Below are 16,002 nucleotides of genomic sequence, written 5' to 3'. Positions count from 1 at the left end.
TTGTTGGATAGGACGGAGAGAAATCGAGAGAGGAGGGAAAGATAGAGAGGGGGAGAGAAAGATAGACAAAAGCAGACCTGCTTCACCACCTGTGAAGCGACCCCCCACACACACACACACAGGTTGGGAGCCGAGGGCTCAAACCGGGATCCTTACACCGGTCCTTAAGCTTCGTGCCAGGTGGCGCTTAATCCACTGCGCTACCGCCCAGCTCCCCAAATGTTTTATTTTATTGACATTTCTGGGCTCGTGGGAAGCCAGGTTGACAGTTCTGTGGGGAAGGGCTCAGCTAAGAAGATTTTTCAGAAAGTCATCGCAGAGCCTCAAGGAGAGAGCGCAGTCGGTAGGGGAGCGCTCCACTCTGGACGCCCAGAACCACTTTGGGGCCAGGGAGAATCTTGGACTCTTCATCACCTTCCGAGGGGGAAGTCTGAATGGGTGCAGAGTTATTTTTCTACCGATCCTTGAAACAATGCCTACAATTTGAAAAGCAGGACCTCTAACCATCTTTAGGGTCAAACAACATCAAACCAGACAATAAGGGGGTGGGGTGGGGGTGGGGTGGGCGGTAGCGCAGAGGGCTAAGCGCACATAGCACATAGCACAAAGTGCAAGGATCCCGGTTCGAGCCCCTGCCTCCTCACCTGCAGGGGGGCCCGCTTCACAAGCAGTGAAGCAGGTCTACAGGTGTCTTTCTCCCTCTTTCTCTACCCGTCCACTCTTGATTTCTCTCTATCCAAAACAAAGACAGCAATAATAACAATAACAATGATAAACAACAAGGGCAACAAAAGAAAAAAAATAACCTCCACTGGGATTCATAGTGCAGGCACCAAGCCCCAGCAATAACCCTGTAGGCAAAAATTGAATAATAATAAATAAAATTAAAGAACCAAATATTAAGGAAATCGATCTTATATATGAGAAATAATTTAATACTTTACAATAGGCTCTTAAAATTGGGAACAAAGGGTGCTGGATGATGGTGCAGCAGGTTAAGGATCCCGGTTGGAGCCCCAGAAGCAGGTCTACTGGTGTCTTTCTCTCCCCCTCTCTCCTCCTCTCTCAATTTCTCTCCGTCCTATCCAACAACAATGACAGCAATAACAACAACAATAATAACAGCAATGATAAACAACAAGGGCAACAAAAGGGGGGGAAGCCTCCAGAAGCAGTGGATTCATGGTGCATGCACTGAGTCCCAGTGATAACCCTGGAGGCAAAAAAAAAAATTGGGACCAAATAATAATGATGATACTTGTTATATTTGAAGATATCGAATCCCATTTAAATAGGTTAATGAATCAGAATAATCTTCAAGCTTTCATCTGTTACTATCCATTATCTGTAATTAATATTAATTATATTTATAAATTATTAACTTTATAAATAAGTACACAAAATACCACTGATTCAGAATGGGTTGCTTTCTTTAGATAAATGAAAAAAAGCTTTATTTTCCCAGTAAATTATATGTAATAGGAATAAAGCATTTGGAATCTAATGTCTGAGAATCTATAAAGAAACAAAAAATTATTTGGTGTATTGCAGCAAGTGCGGTTGGGATGGAGTCCAGTGTGGGTGGCGTGCCTGGCACAGCAGCTACCCACCTCTCCAGCTGAGCTGTCTTCCCAGTTCAATATGTTTTCCCTACACGATGAGATACTTATTATAAAACTACAAACCACAAAATATAATTTTGTTTATTATCATACAGGTAAAAAAATGAAATATTTCAGATCACGTAAGAGTGAATTATATATATATTTAGAGTTTCTTCTACTTTTGAATTATAGAGAAGGTGAGATGTACTTTTTTTTTTTTGTCAATAAGCTTTCAGATTACTTCGAGGAAAGGTTCCTGTACTAATGGAGAAAGTTATCCCAAATGAGTAGTAAACAAAACCTGGATACAATAAAAATAGTAGAAATTATTTATTAGTCACAAAATGCTGATTCTCCTAAGACTTTAAAGAAACATAAATACAAACATTTTCCTTCTGGAGTAGGGAAGACCAAGGAAAATCTTTGAGTTGGAAGGAAAATCTTTGAGTTGGGATAGGTGTGGAAATAAGATTGGAGGGAAGGTGGACAAGGGCTAGAGCCAGGCAAATTTGGTGCAGTCTTCCTCAAATTTTGCACCCTTGCCATCTCATATGGCCTATTCATTCAGCTACGGAATTCACATGGAGTGGAGGTGGTAGTGGAACAAAGAAGGTTCTTCCCTGCTGACAATAAACAGTACCCAGTAGCCCACTGTGTTGCCCACCAATCAAGTTTTGGAAAATCAAAAGACTGGGAAGGGGGCTGGGTGGTTAAATGCACATAGCAGTATGTGCAAGGATCCATGCAAGGACCTGGACTCAAGACCCCATTCACCACCTACAGTGGGGATAATTCAGGAACACTGATAAAGTTCTGCAGGTGCCTTTCTCTCTTTCTCTCTCTCTCTCTCCTCTATCTCCCCTCCCAATTTCTCTATGTTCTATCAAATGAAAAGGAAAAAGAAAAGAAATTGGCTGCCAGAAGCAGTGGAATCATAGTGCTGGCACTGAGCCCCAGTAGTAACCCTGGAGGCCAGTAAATGAATAAATATGAAGACCTGCCATTGCAGACCACACTTTATCCTTTCTGCTCAGTTAGCAGCTTCTTGGAATCCTCTGGTGATTCTAGAATAGTTCTAATTTCTCAAGAAACCAGTATTCACAGTTAAATTCCAAGCAGATGAGGGAGATTTTCAAATTCTCAATTTATATAAATTAGCAACAAGCACTTTAACTTTCTGTATGTGTGAAGTGCTTTACCCTTTTTTTATTAAAATTTTAAAAAATTTTAACTTATTCATTTTAAATTACTTTAGACAGAGCTAGAGGGGCAGAAAGAGTGTGAAAGAAAACGCCACACTGAAGCATCTTTCAGTGCAGTCGAGGCTGGGTTCCAACTTGAGTCTTGCACATGGCAAAGCAACACATCCAAGCTATCTCTCCAGCCCCTAGATGGCGGGCCTTAAAGCCAGCCCTGCCTCCTGCTTCATGCTCCATTGCTGACCTTATGGTCTATTTACATAATCATTGTTTTGCCTGAAAGATCCCCACCACGTTATCCCCTCAGGGTATTGCTAATTCAGTTAAAACCATTGAGACAGTTGCTAAGGACGCTTCCACCTTCCCAGCATGCCTTTTTGCCTCTCTCCACCCCTTTTCCTAGCCAATCCCATCCCGACATGCCACTTCCGTTTTTTTACCCTATAAAGCCAACTGCTGTTCTTGGTTTTGCTCTCTTTCTCTTCCAAGTCAGACCTGGAGAAGGGCTGAAGTGCATAGCAGGAGGTGGCCATTTTGCTAGCTCCATGTGGCCTAAACCCAGTGTACTCACACCGGAGTCTGGGGCATCAGCATCAATAAAGAATTGTATTACCGTGCTGCCACGAGAAATCTCAACTCCGTGCAATGTCATTGGGCAGTGTTCCTGGCCTATTTTATTTATTATTTATTTAGCCACCAAGGTTTCATTGGGGCTTCCTCCCTGTACAATTAATTTATCACTGCCCCAGGAGGACCTTTTTTTTTTTTTTTCTCCCATAGGTAGAGGGTGAAGAGAGAGAAGGGCATGGCTTCACCACTTGCCCTTTGCCCTTTGTGCCCGGTGCATCCATTTGGTTGCTATCTCCTGACTCTTAGAGGCTTTGAGGATATTACATTTTATGGTCGAGAAGATAAAGATCAGAGGGATTTTTGTTTCAGTGAGTGCAGTACAGGTCTTAAGCTGTCTTCCCCCCACCCCACTTTGCCCCACCCCTAAATATGTCAAGACCTGGTCTTCTAGCATGGTAAAGTCTGCACTTTACAGAGTCAACTATCTCCTAGCCCCTTCCCCTTTTTTATTCTGAGAGGGAGAGGCTGATAATAGAGAGTTAACTGACCACAAACACCCTTCCACCTTCCTTGGAGCTCTCCAGGGCAGGACATGAAGCTCCCCTGTGGTGACTGGGCTGGAAACCAGCACTTCACACCCAAACAGAGCATGTAGACTGACAAATTAGCTGTCTCCTGCCTCCTAGAGGCTTTGAGGATATTACATTTTACAGTTGACAAAAAAAAGCAGAGGGATTTTGAGTGTACAGTAGGTCTTAAGATCTCTCTTCCAAATTATATCAAATAATTTTTTCATCTTGCTACTTTTTTTTGCCTCCAGGGTTATTGCTGGGGCTCAGTGCCTGCACCCGGAATCCACTGCTCCTGGAGGCTATTTTTTCCCCCCTTTTGTTGCCCTTGTTTTAACCTTCTTGTGGTTATTGATGTCGTTCGTTGTTGGATAGGACAGAGAGAAATCAAGAGGGGAAGACATAGAGGGGGAGAGAAAGACAGACACACCTGTAGACCTGCTTCACCTCCTGTGAAGAGACTCCCCTGCAGGTGGGGAGCCAGGGGCTTGGACCGGGATCCTTATGCCGGTCCTGGTGCTTTGCGCTTAACCCGCTGCGCTACCGCCCCACCCCCATCTTGTTACCTTTGTAATGTAAATTAATTATACATGCCGGTGGAAAAAATAGATGTTTTATTATTGTTGTTGTTGTGTGTATGTGAAATAATAGGCCTTTGTATAATCAATGCTTTAAAGAATTCTTTTCCTTCACTGTTTAATTTTCAAGTCACTCTTTTGAGTGCATAATTCTGAAAAACGTTTTGTAATGTAAAACTATCACAATAAAGGTATGGAGCTTCTTTTAAAAGGTTTGTAAAGCTTATTTCACCCTATAGGAAGAAAACCAGAACCATCATTCCCGCATATGCAGTGCCAGGATCAAATTCAGGGTCTCCTGCTGGCAAGCCCATGACTCACATTCCAGGTCACAAGATATGGACAATCTCATCACTTCCCAAGATTCCCTTGTGCTGATCCTTCATATTCAGACTCTCATTCTTAGCAAATACTGATTTGTTTTCTGTCTCTATAGTTTTGTCTTTGCCATGAATGTCAGAATTATGCAGTGTGTGGCTTTTGAAAAAAAAAAAACTCAATGAGAGAAAGAGAGAGAGAGAGAGAGAGAGAGAGAGAGAAATGCCATGTGGTACACATGGCCTTGGGGGTTGAATACTGCTTTGTGCTTGAGACTCCCAGTCTTTCCCCACTGCAGCACCTCCAGGGTGGTACGTGACTTTTAAAATTTGTCTTCTTTCACGTGGCATAATGCTTCTGAGATGCATTCGTGTTATTTCATGTATCACTAGCTCTTTCCTTTGTATAGCTGAATAGTATTCTGTTGAAGGGTGTGTCACAATTTGTCTACCCACTCCCTTGCTGGGAGTCTTCAGGTTGATTCCAGTTTTTGGTGACTATGAGTCAGCCACTGTAAATGTTCATGTGCAGATTCTTGTGTATGTGTGTGTCTGTTTTGAGTATGCTTTTCCTTTTAGTCGGGAAATACCTAGGAATGAAATCGCTAGATGTGGTTAAGTGCAAGTTTGATTTTGTAGGAACGTCAGGCTGCTTTTCAAAGTGACTGCTCTATTTCTGTATCCCACCAGCCAGACATGAAAGCTCCAGCTGCTCCACGCCTTGGCTACTTTTACCATATACTTTTTCTTCTTATGCGTTTTAATAAATTTTTAAATTAAAAAATTGATCCAATATTTCAAAATAAAATTGTTTCATAATCTAGATAGCTTACAGTCTCACTGGTCTGACTTCTCAAATTCAGCATATTTGGGAGTCTGGCAGTAGCGCAGCGGGTTAAGTGCATGTGGCATGAAGCGCAAGGACTGGCGTGAGGATCCCGGTTCGAGCCCCCAGCTCCCCACCTGCAAGGGAGTCGCTTCACCGGTGGTGAAGCAGGTCTGCAGGTGTCTGTCTTTCTCTCCCCCTCTGTCTTACCCATCTCTCTCCATTTCTCTCTGTCCTATCCAACAACAATGGCATCATCAACAACAACAATAATAACTACAACAACAATAAAAACAAAAAGGGCAATAAAAAGGAAATAAATATTTAAAAATATTTTTAAAAATTCATCATATTTGTTTGGCTATACCGTTTTGAGACCAAGTAGTTGCTTTTAATTGGGTGTGCGCGGTCTAATTCACTTTAGTCATGTTCTCACCTGTTGTATTTACTTACTTTACCAAACAGCCACCAACTGTGTGTGAGGTGGGTGGAGGTAGAGACTCAGAGCCTCATACTTTACCACTCTGGTCTGGATTCTCCAGATACATATATATTATATACACATATATATTATACACACACATATATATTATATACACATATATACACATATATATTATATACACATTATATACACACATTATATACACAGAGAGAGAGAGGGAGAGGGAGAGAGAGAATCATCAAGAGACTCCTATGTGGTTCAGGAGCTTGAACCTGGGTCAGGCATTTAGCAAGGCAGTCAGCCTAACAGGTAAGCTATCTTTCAACTCTTACCCCTATTTTGAGACTCCCTAGCACTGTATTTGAAAGCTTTGATTTTGTAGTCAGACTTGGAATCAACTTCTAGCTCTGCTTCATTGTCACTATACCACTTCAGGTGGCTCTGACTGGGCCTCTTCGTTTTTGCCCCCACCCCCCATCTATAAAAGAGGACTGGTAGTTTCTTTAAAGTGTTATACTCTTTAGAAATATCTTTTTGGGTGGGTGGGTGGGGTGAATACAGGTCAAGAAGGATGACAGAGGACCTAGTGGGGGTTGTATTGTTATATGGGAAACTGGGGAATGTTATGCATGTACAAACTATTGTATTTACTGTTGAATGTAAAACATTAATTCCCCAATAAAGAAATAAAAAAGAAATATCTTTTTAAAATTTTTTATTTATTCATGTATTGGATAGAGTCAGAAAGAAACTGAGATGGAAGGGAGAGAGAGAGAGATGGAGAGAGAGGTGTCTGCAGTGCTGTTTAACTGCTTGTGAGGCTCTCCTCTGCAGGTAGGGCCCTGGCCCTCGAACCTGGATCACTGTGCATGGTAACATCTGCGCTCAACCAGGTGCACCACTACATGACCCCTAAAAGTTCTACTTCTTTTGTTTGTTTAGTTAATGAAAATTCTGTTTTCAAAGTGGGCATTTTATTTTTTTTAAAGTGCTGCTAGGACCACTTTTAAAAATGATAACATGGGAGTCTGGCAGTAGCGCAGCGGGTTAAGCGCATGTAGCGCATAGCGCAAGGACCAGCATAATGATCTGGGTTCGAGCCCCAGCTCCCCACCTTCACAGGCAGTGAAACAGGTCTGCAGGTCTCCCTTTCTCTGTCTTTCCCTCCTCTCTCCATTTCTCTCTGTCCTATCCAACAATGACATCAATAACAACAACAATAAAAAAGGACACGAGGGAATAAATAAAATAAATATTAAAAGTGATAACATGACCCCCTGTGTGTAAGGCACATGATTCACTGCTGAACCACTTATCTGGCCCCCAAATTAAGACACTTTAAATTGAAAAATAACTAGTATGATATATTTTTTTTATCACTAGGACTTCACCACTCCAAGCTGTTTTGTTCCCCCTTCAGAAAGGAAGGTTCAGAAACAGCATGAGAGAGGGAGAGATACCAGAGCACCAAAGATTCCCCCAATGCTATGGGGGTTGGGCTCGATCTTCTTCTTCTAGCGTTTGATCTTGGGTCAAGGAGCAGCTATCTCACTGGCAGCCTACTATGGTTCTTGTCTGTCTTGTTTTTTTCCTCGTGTATCAGTAGGCAGTATCACTAGGGCCTTTCACATATTTGGCTTCACTGATGTCAGAGCACTTTTAAAATTCAGATACAGAGAGAAATAAATGGGGAGAGACATACAGTTTCCTCCAGTGCTACAGCACCTCTCGTACACGGTATGGGGCTTGAACCCGGGCTAAGTGCATAGCAATGCAGAAGCCCTGGCTGCTAAGCTATCTCTGTGGCCCCCGTATTCTTTTCCATTAATTCTTTTTCACAGAGCAATCCACTAACAGAGTTGAGATCAGATGTCACAGAACAGGGGCTAGACCCTACCTGGGTTCAGGTCTCTAAGCCCCCCACCCACCTGCAGTGGGAAAGCTTCGTGGGTGGTGATACAGTATTATAGGTCTCTCTCTCTCCTTTTCTAGCTTCCCCTCCCCTCTCAACTCCTCTCTTTCTCTATCCACAGTAAATAAGAAGTTAGAGTCTGTTATTTATTTTTTTTTTTACTTTTTTAAAATTTATTTTCCCTCTTGTTGCCCTTGTTCTTTTTTTTATTGTTGTTGTAGTTATTATTGTTGCTGTTACTGATGTTGTCGTTGTTAGAACAGAGAGAAGTGGAGAGAGGAGGGGAAGACAGATCGGGGGAGAGAAAGACACCTAGGGAATAGAGTCAGTTATTAAAAAAAAAAAAAAAGGACACAGAATCTAGTATAGACTGTCCTAATTAAATTTTATATTGCTTACCAATATGGTTTTCTTTTGAAAGGAATATTCTAATTTCAGAAGTTCATTGATATCTATCTGCAAATCAAAATTTTATCATTAAACCTATATTACTGATACCTAAGTTTACTTTGCAAATCAAATCAATTAGATTGACATTAGGTTTAACAAATCAAAGTGAAAGCTATTTAGGACTTAGCAACTGAGTTTTTGTAAGAGTTCTGCGACAAAATAGTAAATTTTAAAAAAATCCACGAGGGCTGGCAAAATAGTTCACTTTGTCATGTGTGCAGCCCAGCTTGGAACCGGACCCTCACCACACTGAAAGAAACTTCTCTATCTTAAAAAAAAAAAAAAAATCCACTTGAATGAAGACGGAGATCGATCAGCCTGGCAGAGCAACTTGCAAGCCTGAGGACCCAGAAGTCACAGATTTAGTTTCCAGAATTACCTTGTACCAGAATTTAGTGGTACTCTGGTTCTGTCTTCTCTCTCACTCTCTTCTGCCCCTGTTCTTGTTCTCTCTTTCACAGATAAATGTCTAAAATAAAGATTCTACTAGAGTCACATAAATATATCTGTAGTTACAACTGTTCAAATAGAATTTTAACAATGGTGAAAGCAATTATTTTTGCTTTTATTAAAGTTCTGTTTTGTTTATTTATTTATTTACCAGAGCACTTTTTAGCTCAGTATTATAGTGGTGTAGAGGACTGAAGCTTAGATCTTCAGGCATAACCACTACCTAGCTCCCCTCACCTCAAGTACACTTTTAAACACAAAAAAACTTGTTTTCATATTTTAAATAAAGATACTAGGTGTTTATAAATAGTTATGTAACATACAGGGAATATTTCCTGTAAATTATGGGTCCCTGGAGTTCACCTTTCCTAAAGATGAATTTGAAACTTCAGATTTAAATCTAAGACTTAAATCGTTGTCAATGAGCTAGAAATATTTTATTTTTATTTTATCTTTGCACTAACAGAAGAAATGAATTGACTCGATTAACATTGCTTTAGATTTGAAACAGCTAAATAATCAATTAATCACTTGGTTTATCCACTGAACAGTGTTGTACAATATTCTCAGTGGGTTTTATTTATGATAAGTGAATGCATTAGATGTCTATTGTAAATTAGTAAGGCTCAAACACCTCTGAACTTTTGAAAGGGAGGAAACATCTGTCAGAAGTATTTACCGTGACAAAGACAGAAAGAAGCAGTAAATGTGTGCATTTTTTGTTTAATATCATATATTGCTATTAACTGAACAGTGAAGGCCTTTTTTTTTCAGAATAGTCCTTTAAATAAAAATAGTTTTGAACTAATCTTTAATTAAAGTGTACATTGACAGTATCAAGTTCAGTTTGAGGGTCAAAAACCACGTCAATGAGTCTGACTTTTTCCTCCCTGTAGGGCAAGCAGGCTTGTGTAAATATACACAAGCACAGACTGCAGGCATTATAGACATAGTGGAAAACATTCTCCTGTCTTTGGACAGATGTTGCTTCACTGTGTTCCACATAGGAATCTGGCACAGCTCCCAATGTGTCGATCCTTAAACGAGTGTATACTTTTAACTTTTTTTTTAGAGAAGAGTAGTTCTAAATTGCTTTGCACCTCTAAGCAGGCTAGCTAGCCACCTTAGATATTAAGTGCAAAAAAATTAAAAGGTATGTCTGCTGGTGCCAACTCATTCTCCTTCTTAAAATAATTAAGAGAAGGAGTTGTTCTATTTTTTTTTTTCCTCCACCAGGGTTCTCAGTAGGGCTCAGTGCTAGAATGACAAATCTGCTGTTTTGGACAATCTCTGAATTTTTTAAAAGCTTTCTTTTTCATTCTTATTTATGACAGGGACAGAGAGAAGTAGATAGAAAGAGAGCAAGAGCAAGAGCAAGAGAGACCTGCAGCTCTGTTCCACCACTTGTGCAGCTTACCCTCCTGCAAGGGGGCCAGGCTCTTAAACCTAAGTCATCATGCACAGTGGCATGCTTATGTGACTGGTGTGCCAATGCCTGTCTCCTTCATTTAAAATTTTTTAAAAAGATTTTATTTATTAATGAGAAAGATAGGAGGAGAGAGAGAGAGAGAGAGAGAGAAAGAACCAGATATCACTCTGGCACATGTGCTGCCGGGGATTGAACTCGGGACCTCATGGTTGAGAATCCAATGCTTTATCCATTGTGCCACCTCCGGGACTCCATCATTTAATTTTTTAAATGCAGTACAGCGGTAGCAAAGCAAATTAAGCCCGCACGTGGCGCTAAGCGCAAGGACCTGCATAAGGACCCCGGTTCCAACCCCCGGCTCCCCACCTGCAGGGGGCCCCTTCAAAGGCGGTGAAGCAGGTCTGCAGGTGTCTGTCTTTCTCTCCCCCTCTTTGTCTTCCCCTCCTCTCTCCATTTCTCTCTGTCCTATCCAGCAACGATGACATCAATAACAACAACAAGAACTACAATAAAACAAGGGTGACAAAAAGGAATAAATATTAAAAAAAAACTGTATTAGTGATTTAATATTGATTTACAAAATGCTAAGATAACAGAGGTATAATTCCACACCTTTCCTGTCACCAGAGTTCTGTATCCCAATTCCTTCCATTGGAAACTGCAGTAGTTCAAGATCACAGATACGAGTTGATTATTATTTCTATAACTATCTATCTATATTTACATATATTTGCCTTTTTTTCCTATGGTCCTGCCTTCTCTTCCTTTCTAAGTCACACTATTTAAAAAAATATTTATTTATTCCCTTTTGTTGCCCTTGTTTTTTTATTGTTGTAGTTATTATTGTTGTCATTGTTGGATAGGACAGAGAGAAATGGAGAGAGGAGGGGAAGACAAAGAAGGGGAGAGAAAGACACCTGCAGACCGCTTCACCGCCTGTGAAGCGACACCCCTGCAGGTGGGGAGCCAGGGGTTCAAACTGGGATCCTTTCGCTGGTCCTTGGGCTTTGCGCAATGTGCACTTAAGCAGCTGTGCTACCACCCGACTCCCCGCACTTACTATTTTTAAGTGTTCTTTTTTCCTCTCTCTTCTCTCTCTAACCTTTACTTTTAAAAGATTTTTTAAATAGTATTTATTACATGAGAGTTTCATGTGAGATGGGGGTGGAAGAGAGAGCGGGAGAAGGGAAGAAGAAGAGGAGAGGAGAGGAGGGGAGGGGAGAGGAGGGGACTAGAGGAAGGGAGAGGAGGGGGTAGGGGAGGGGAAGGAGAATAAGGAAGGGAAGGGAAAGGGAAGCGAGGGGAGGGGAGGGAAGGGAAGGGAAAGCCAGACCATCATTCCAGTACCTGTGGTGCTGAGGAAAGAGCTGGGAACCTCAATGTGAAAGCCCAAAGCTGCACTAGTGCAGCCATCTCCCCAGTCACTAGTCTCATTATATTTTAGCTTTGCAAAAATTAGAAAATGTTAGCCATTGCCACACCTAAAACCCTATGTTAAATGCTTAATAAAGTTCCAGAAAGTGTGTATTTACCTTTTATTAAAGACAAGTAGAACTGAAATTCCCACTTAATAAAACTTAGATAATTAAATGATACTTTGACATTCCTAAGTAAATGTTTTTTAATAGATTGTTTTTTATTTATATGCAGAACCAGAGAATTAATTCAAGACCTCTCACATGCATCGTGCTGTCAGCAGTCTCCTGCCCAACATTTCCTTATAATTTAGACAGAGATATAAAGAGAGGGGAGAAATAGGGGGAAAGGGAGAGAGAAAGAGAGATGAGAAAGAGAGAGAGAGGGAGAGAAACCAGAACATAGCTTCACCATCCATGTGCTCCCATGGTTCTAATCCAGAATAATCTCTGCCCTTTTTCTCTCCAAATACGGGGAAGGGGGGGTTGGACTGGAAAATGGCTCAGCTCCCTACCTGCAGAGGGGCAAGCTTCTCTGTATCCTATCAAATAAAATAGAAAAAGAACAAGAAAAAAAAAAAGGAAGGAAGAAAATGCCTTAGCCTTATTGTGCATGTGTGATGTACTAGGTTCATTTTCCACTGCCATTCTTCCCCATCCTACCCCTTCCCCATGTTACTTACACACACACACACACACACACACACACACACACACACACACACACACACACACACGGTACTAGGGATTGCCAATTGGAATTGCCAATTGGATTGGAATGCCAATGTTGTGGACTACAGAATCTGTAAACTCTAGGGTGTTCCGTACTATGAGAAAGGGAGTTTTTATACATGAGGTTTATTTACATTCGTTAGGCAAAGGACATTACCTTGTCTAATACTATTTAGATGTTTGTTAGCATGTGTGAGCGTGTGTGTATGGAGGAAAGGGGAGAATTCATAGAGTATAAGCCACAGATGTGGTTGTGATACGTTTTTATTTTCTATCCTGATGTTTAAATGTGATTTTGATACTATTGTCAAGTAAACATAGGTCTTACCATTTACATAACTACCACCACGCACTTCGGTCAGATATAAAGTTATACATTTTCCCCTCCCTCCGCAGTTTTATGTTTACACGGCTCATGTAGTCATACTGAGTGTGAACCGAATAGTACTGCTGCTAATAGTGGCTACTATTATTATACATAAATTTTACATGTAAAAGTTTCAAGGAAGGAACTGTATTTATTTTTATGCACAACTAGATAAATATGTAAAAAGAAAAAACGGAAAAGCTAAACAAAACCCCCTTATTTCTTGACATGGTTTTATTTAATAGAATATTCCTTTTGCTAGTAGAAGTGGTCACCTAATGCTTGATAGTCTCCTTACTTATGTATAAGCTATTTGCATCCTCCTTCTTAGGAATTCTTTTCTTGCTGATTTTCTTGGCATCTTTGGATGCTTTCCAATTCATTAGGAACTGTCTTTCCATGCTTTTGATTTCTTTTCCATCTAAAAATTCTAGAGAAAAATGCATGTTAAAAGCAATATATAAAAAAAATGGAGATAAGTGATTATTCTGGCTTAATGCACACAAACTTAAGTACATATTAAACTGAAATAAGTTTCCTTTAAAAATCTAATATAACTTCCCTATTTTTGTGAAGCTTTCATTTATACTTAATTACCTTTTTCAAATTTCAAAAAGAATATGCGCTTATTATAAACAAGTGAAAGATGATGGAAAAAAAAACATAAAGAGCTTTGGTAATCACTATCCATACCTCTCCTTTCTATCTCTGCCAAAGATAATCATTACAAACGATTTGATGTAGGGCTTTCCCAGAGTCATATAATCACATCAAAACTCTTTCTCTTTCTCCTCATATGATTTGAAAATAAAATAGGGAAATACAATTATATCAGTATAAGTATATACCAAGTGATTTGGACACCAGTATCAGCCTGTCTCTATATTTTGGCTTGAGGCAAACAGGATTTCCATGTAGATTCATCTTCCCCAGTTTCATCAACTTGTCCAACAAAAACTCCAAGTCCTGTAATTCGAGAAGAGAAAGCTAAGCACAAGTGTTTCATAGTATTCAGACTTTGACTCATACCAGGGAGCTGTTTTTAAACATAGTGATTGTTCTCTCATGGAACACTACTAGATCGGTGACCAGTATTTAGATATATATTATTCAAAAAAATTTTTTCAAGTGTATTGCACCAAAGTAAAAGACTCTGGGGTGGAGGACAGGGGAGAGTACAGGTTCAAAAAGGATGACAGAGGACCTAGAGGGGGATGTATTGTTCTGTGGAAAACTGGGAAATGTTATGTACAAACTATTGTATTTACTGTCGCATGTAAAACATTAATCCCCCAATAAAGAAATTAAAAAATTTTTTTTTCAGATAACAGAGGAGGCTAGAGATGAAGCTGAAAGTGTGGGGCTTGATTGTGAGTCTCTGGTGCACTCAATAAATAGTTCAAAACCTACTTTCACCCTTTGGTCACTCCATGCTACTGAAAAATTTTCAATTAATAGTGGACTTTATCAAAAGTTACAAGTCTAGAGTTTCTTTTTTTTTTTTTAATTACTAACACTAGAGAGAAGGCAGGTACTAGACTATAAGGAAAAGTGAGTAAGCAGTCCATTTGGCAGAGCAAACAAGATGTCTTTATATTTTCATTTTTTTATTTTTAATTTTTAAAAAATATTTATTCCTTTTTGTTGCCCTTGTTATTTTTTGTTATAGTTATTATTGTTGTTGTTATTGATGTTGTTGTTGTTGGACAGGACAGAGAGAAATGGAGAGAGGAGAGGAAGACAGAGGGGGAGAGAAAGACAGACACCTGCAGGCCTGCTTCACTGCTTGTGAAGCGACTCCCATGAAGGTGGGGAGCCGGGGGCTCCAACCGGGATCCTTACTGCCAGACCTTGCGCATTGCGCCACGTGTGTTTAACCTACTCCACTACCACCCGACTCCCAAAAGTATATTTTCATTTAAAAAATATGTAAAAAAAATTTTCAAAGGGGAAAACAATCACTTACCATACTTATCACTGAAAGATCACTGGCAGTATTTTGTAGTACATCTTTCTAGTCTTTTTATTTATTATTTTAATTGGGGGATTAATGGTTTCCAGCAAATACAGTTCTGAAACATGTATAACATTTCTCAGCTTTGGCATCTCAGCTTTGAGAAATGTTATGCATGTACAAACTATTTACTGTCAAATGTAAAACATTAATTCCCCAATAAAGAAACTAAAAAAAAATTCTCAAATTTCTGCAAAATACTCTCAACCCCAGCCTAGGCCCTCCTCTACCATCAGGTGCCAGGATTTGAGCACCCCATATCCCCTCCCTTCACCTCTGAGTCCTCTACTTGGGTGCAATACACCAAACTCAGTCCAAGTGCTACTTTGTGTCCCCTTTCTGTTCTTATTTCTCAATTTCTGTCCATGAGTGACACTATCCCATATTCATTCTTCCCTTTCTGGCTTATCTTACTTACCATTCCTTCAAAGTCCATCCAGGATGAGGAGAAGGTGAATTCATCATTCTTAATAGCTGAGTAGTATTCCTTTTTTTAAAAAATTATCTTTATTTATTGGATAGAGACAGCAAGAAGTTAAGAGGGAAGGGGATGATAGAGAGGGAGAGAGACAGAGAGACGCCTGCAGCACTGCTTCACCACTTGCAAAGCTTTCTCCCTGCAGGTGAGGACCGGTGGCTTGAACCTGGGTCCTTGCGCATTGTAACATGTGCGCTACCACCTGGTCCCAGCTGAGTAGTATTCCATTGTGTATATATATCACAAGTTTCGTTTCTTTTTTCTCCCTTCCTCCCTTCCTTCCTTTTTTTTCTTTTTCTTTTTTTTTGCCTCCAGGATTATTGCTGGGGCTTTGTGCCTGCACTACAAATCCACTGCTCCTGATGGCCATTTTATTGATTGATTGATTGATAAGACAGAGAAAAATTGAGGGGGGATATATAGAGGGAGAGTGACAGAGAGACACCTGCAGACCTGCTTCACCACTTGTGAAGCATCCCCCTGCAAGTGAGGAACTAGAGGCTTGAACCAGGATTCTTGTGTGAGTCCTTATACTTTGTACTATGTGTGCTTAACCTGGTGCACCATTGCCTGGCCCCGTACCACAACTTTCTTAGCCACTCATCTGTTGTTGGACACCTAAGTTACTTTCACGATTTGGCTATTAC

The 16,002-nt window shown here is 40.2% G+C and overlaps 1 protein-coding gene across 1 annotated transcript in view; it reads right to left on the bottom strand.

The window, feature by feature from the left end:
• Positions 1-13,079: 13,079 nt before the first annotated feature.
• Positions 13,080-16,002, bottom strand: part of PPP1R42 (protein phosphatase 1 regulatory subunit 42) — a 39,650-nt gene continuing 36,727 nt past the window's right edge. Inside the window, exons 6-7 of the mRNA XM_007527098.2 lie at positions 13,712-13,829; positions 13,080-13,293 (exon numbers count right to left, since the gene is read on the bottom strand). Of these exons, the coding sequence (XP_007527160.2) occupies positions 13,139-13,293; positions 13,712-13,829 (273 nt within the window). The 3' untranslated portion in view covers positions 13,080-13,138. The remainder of the gene's footprint in view (positions 13,294-13,711; positions 13,830-16,002) is intronic.

Source organism: Erinaceus europaeus, chromosome 1, assembly GCF_950295315.1.
Source record: "Erinaceus europaeus chromosome 1, mEriEur2.1, whole genome shotgun sequence".
Taxonomy (NCBI): Eukaryota; Metazoa; Chordata; class Mammalia; order Eulipotyphla; family Erinaceidae; genus Erinaceus; species Erinaceus europaeus.
This window is presented reverse-complemented; position numbering and strand designations above follow the sequence as displayed.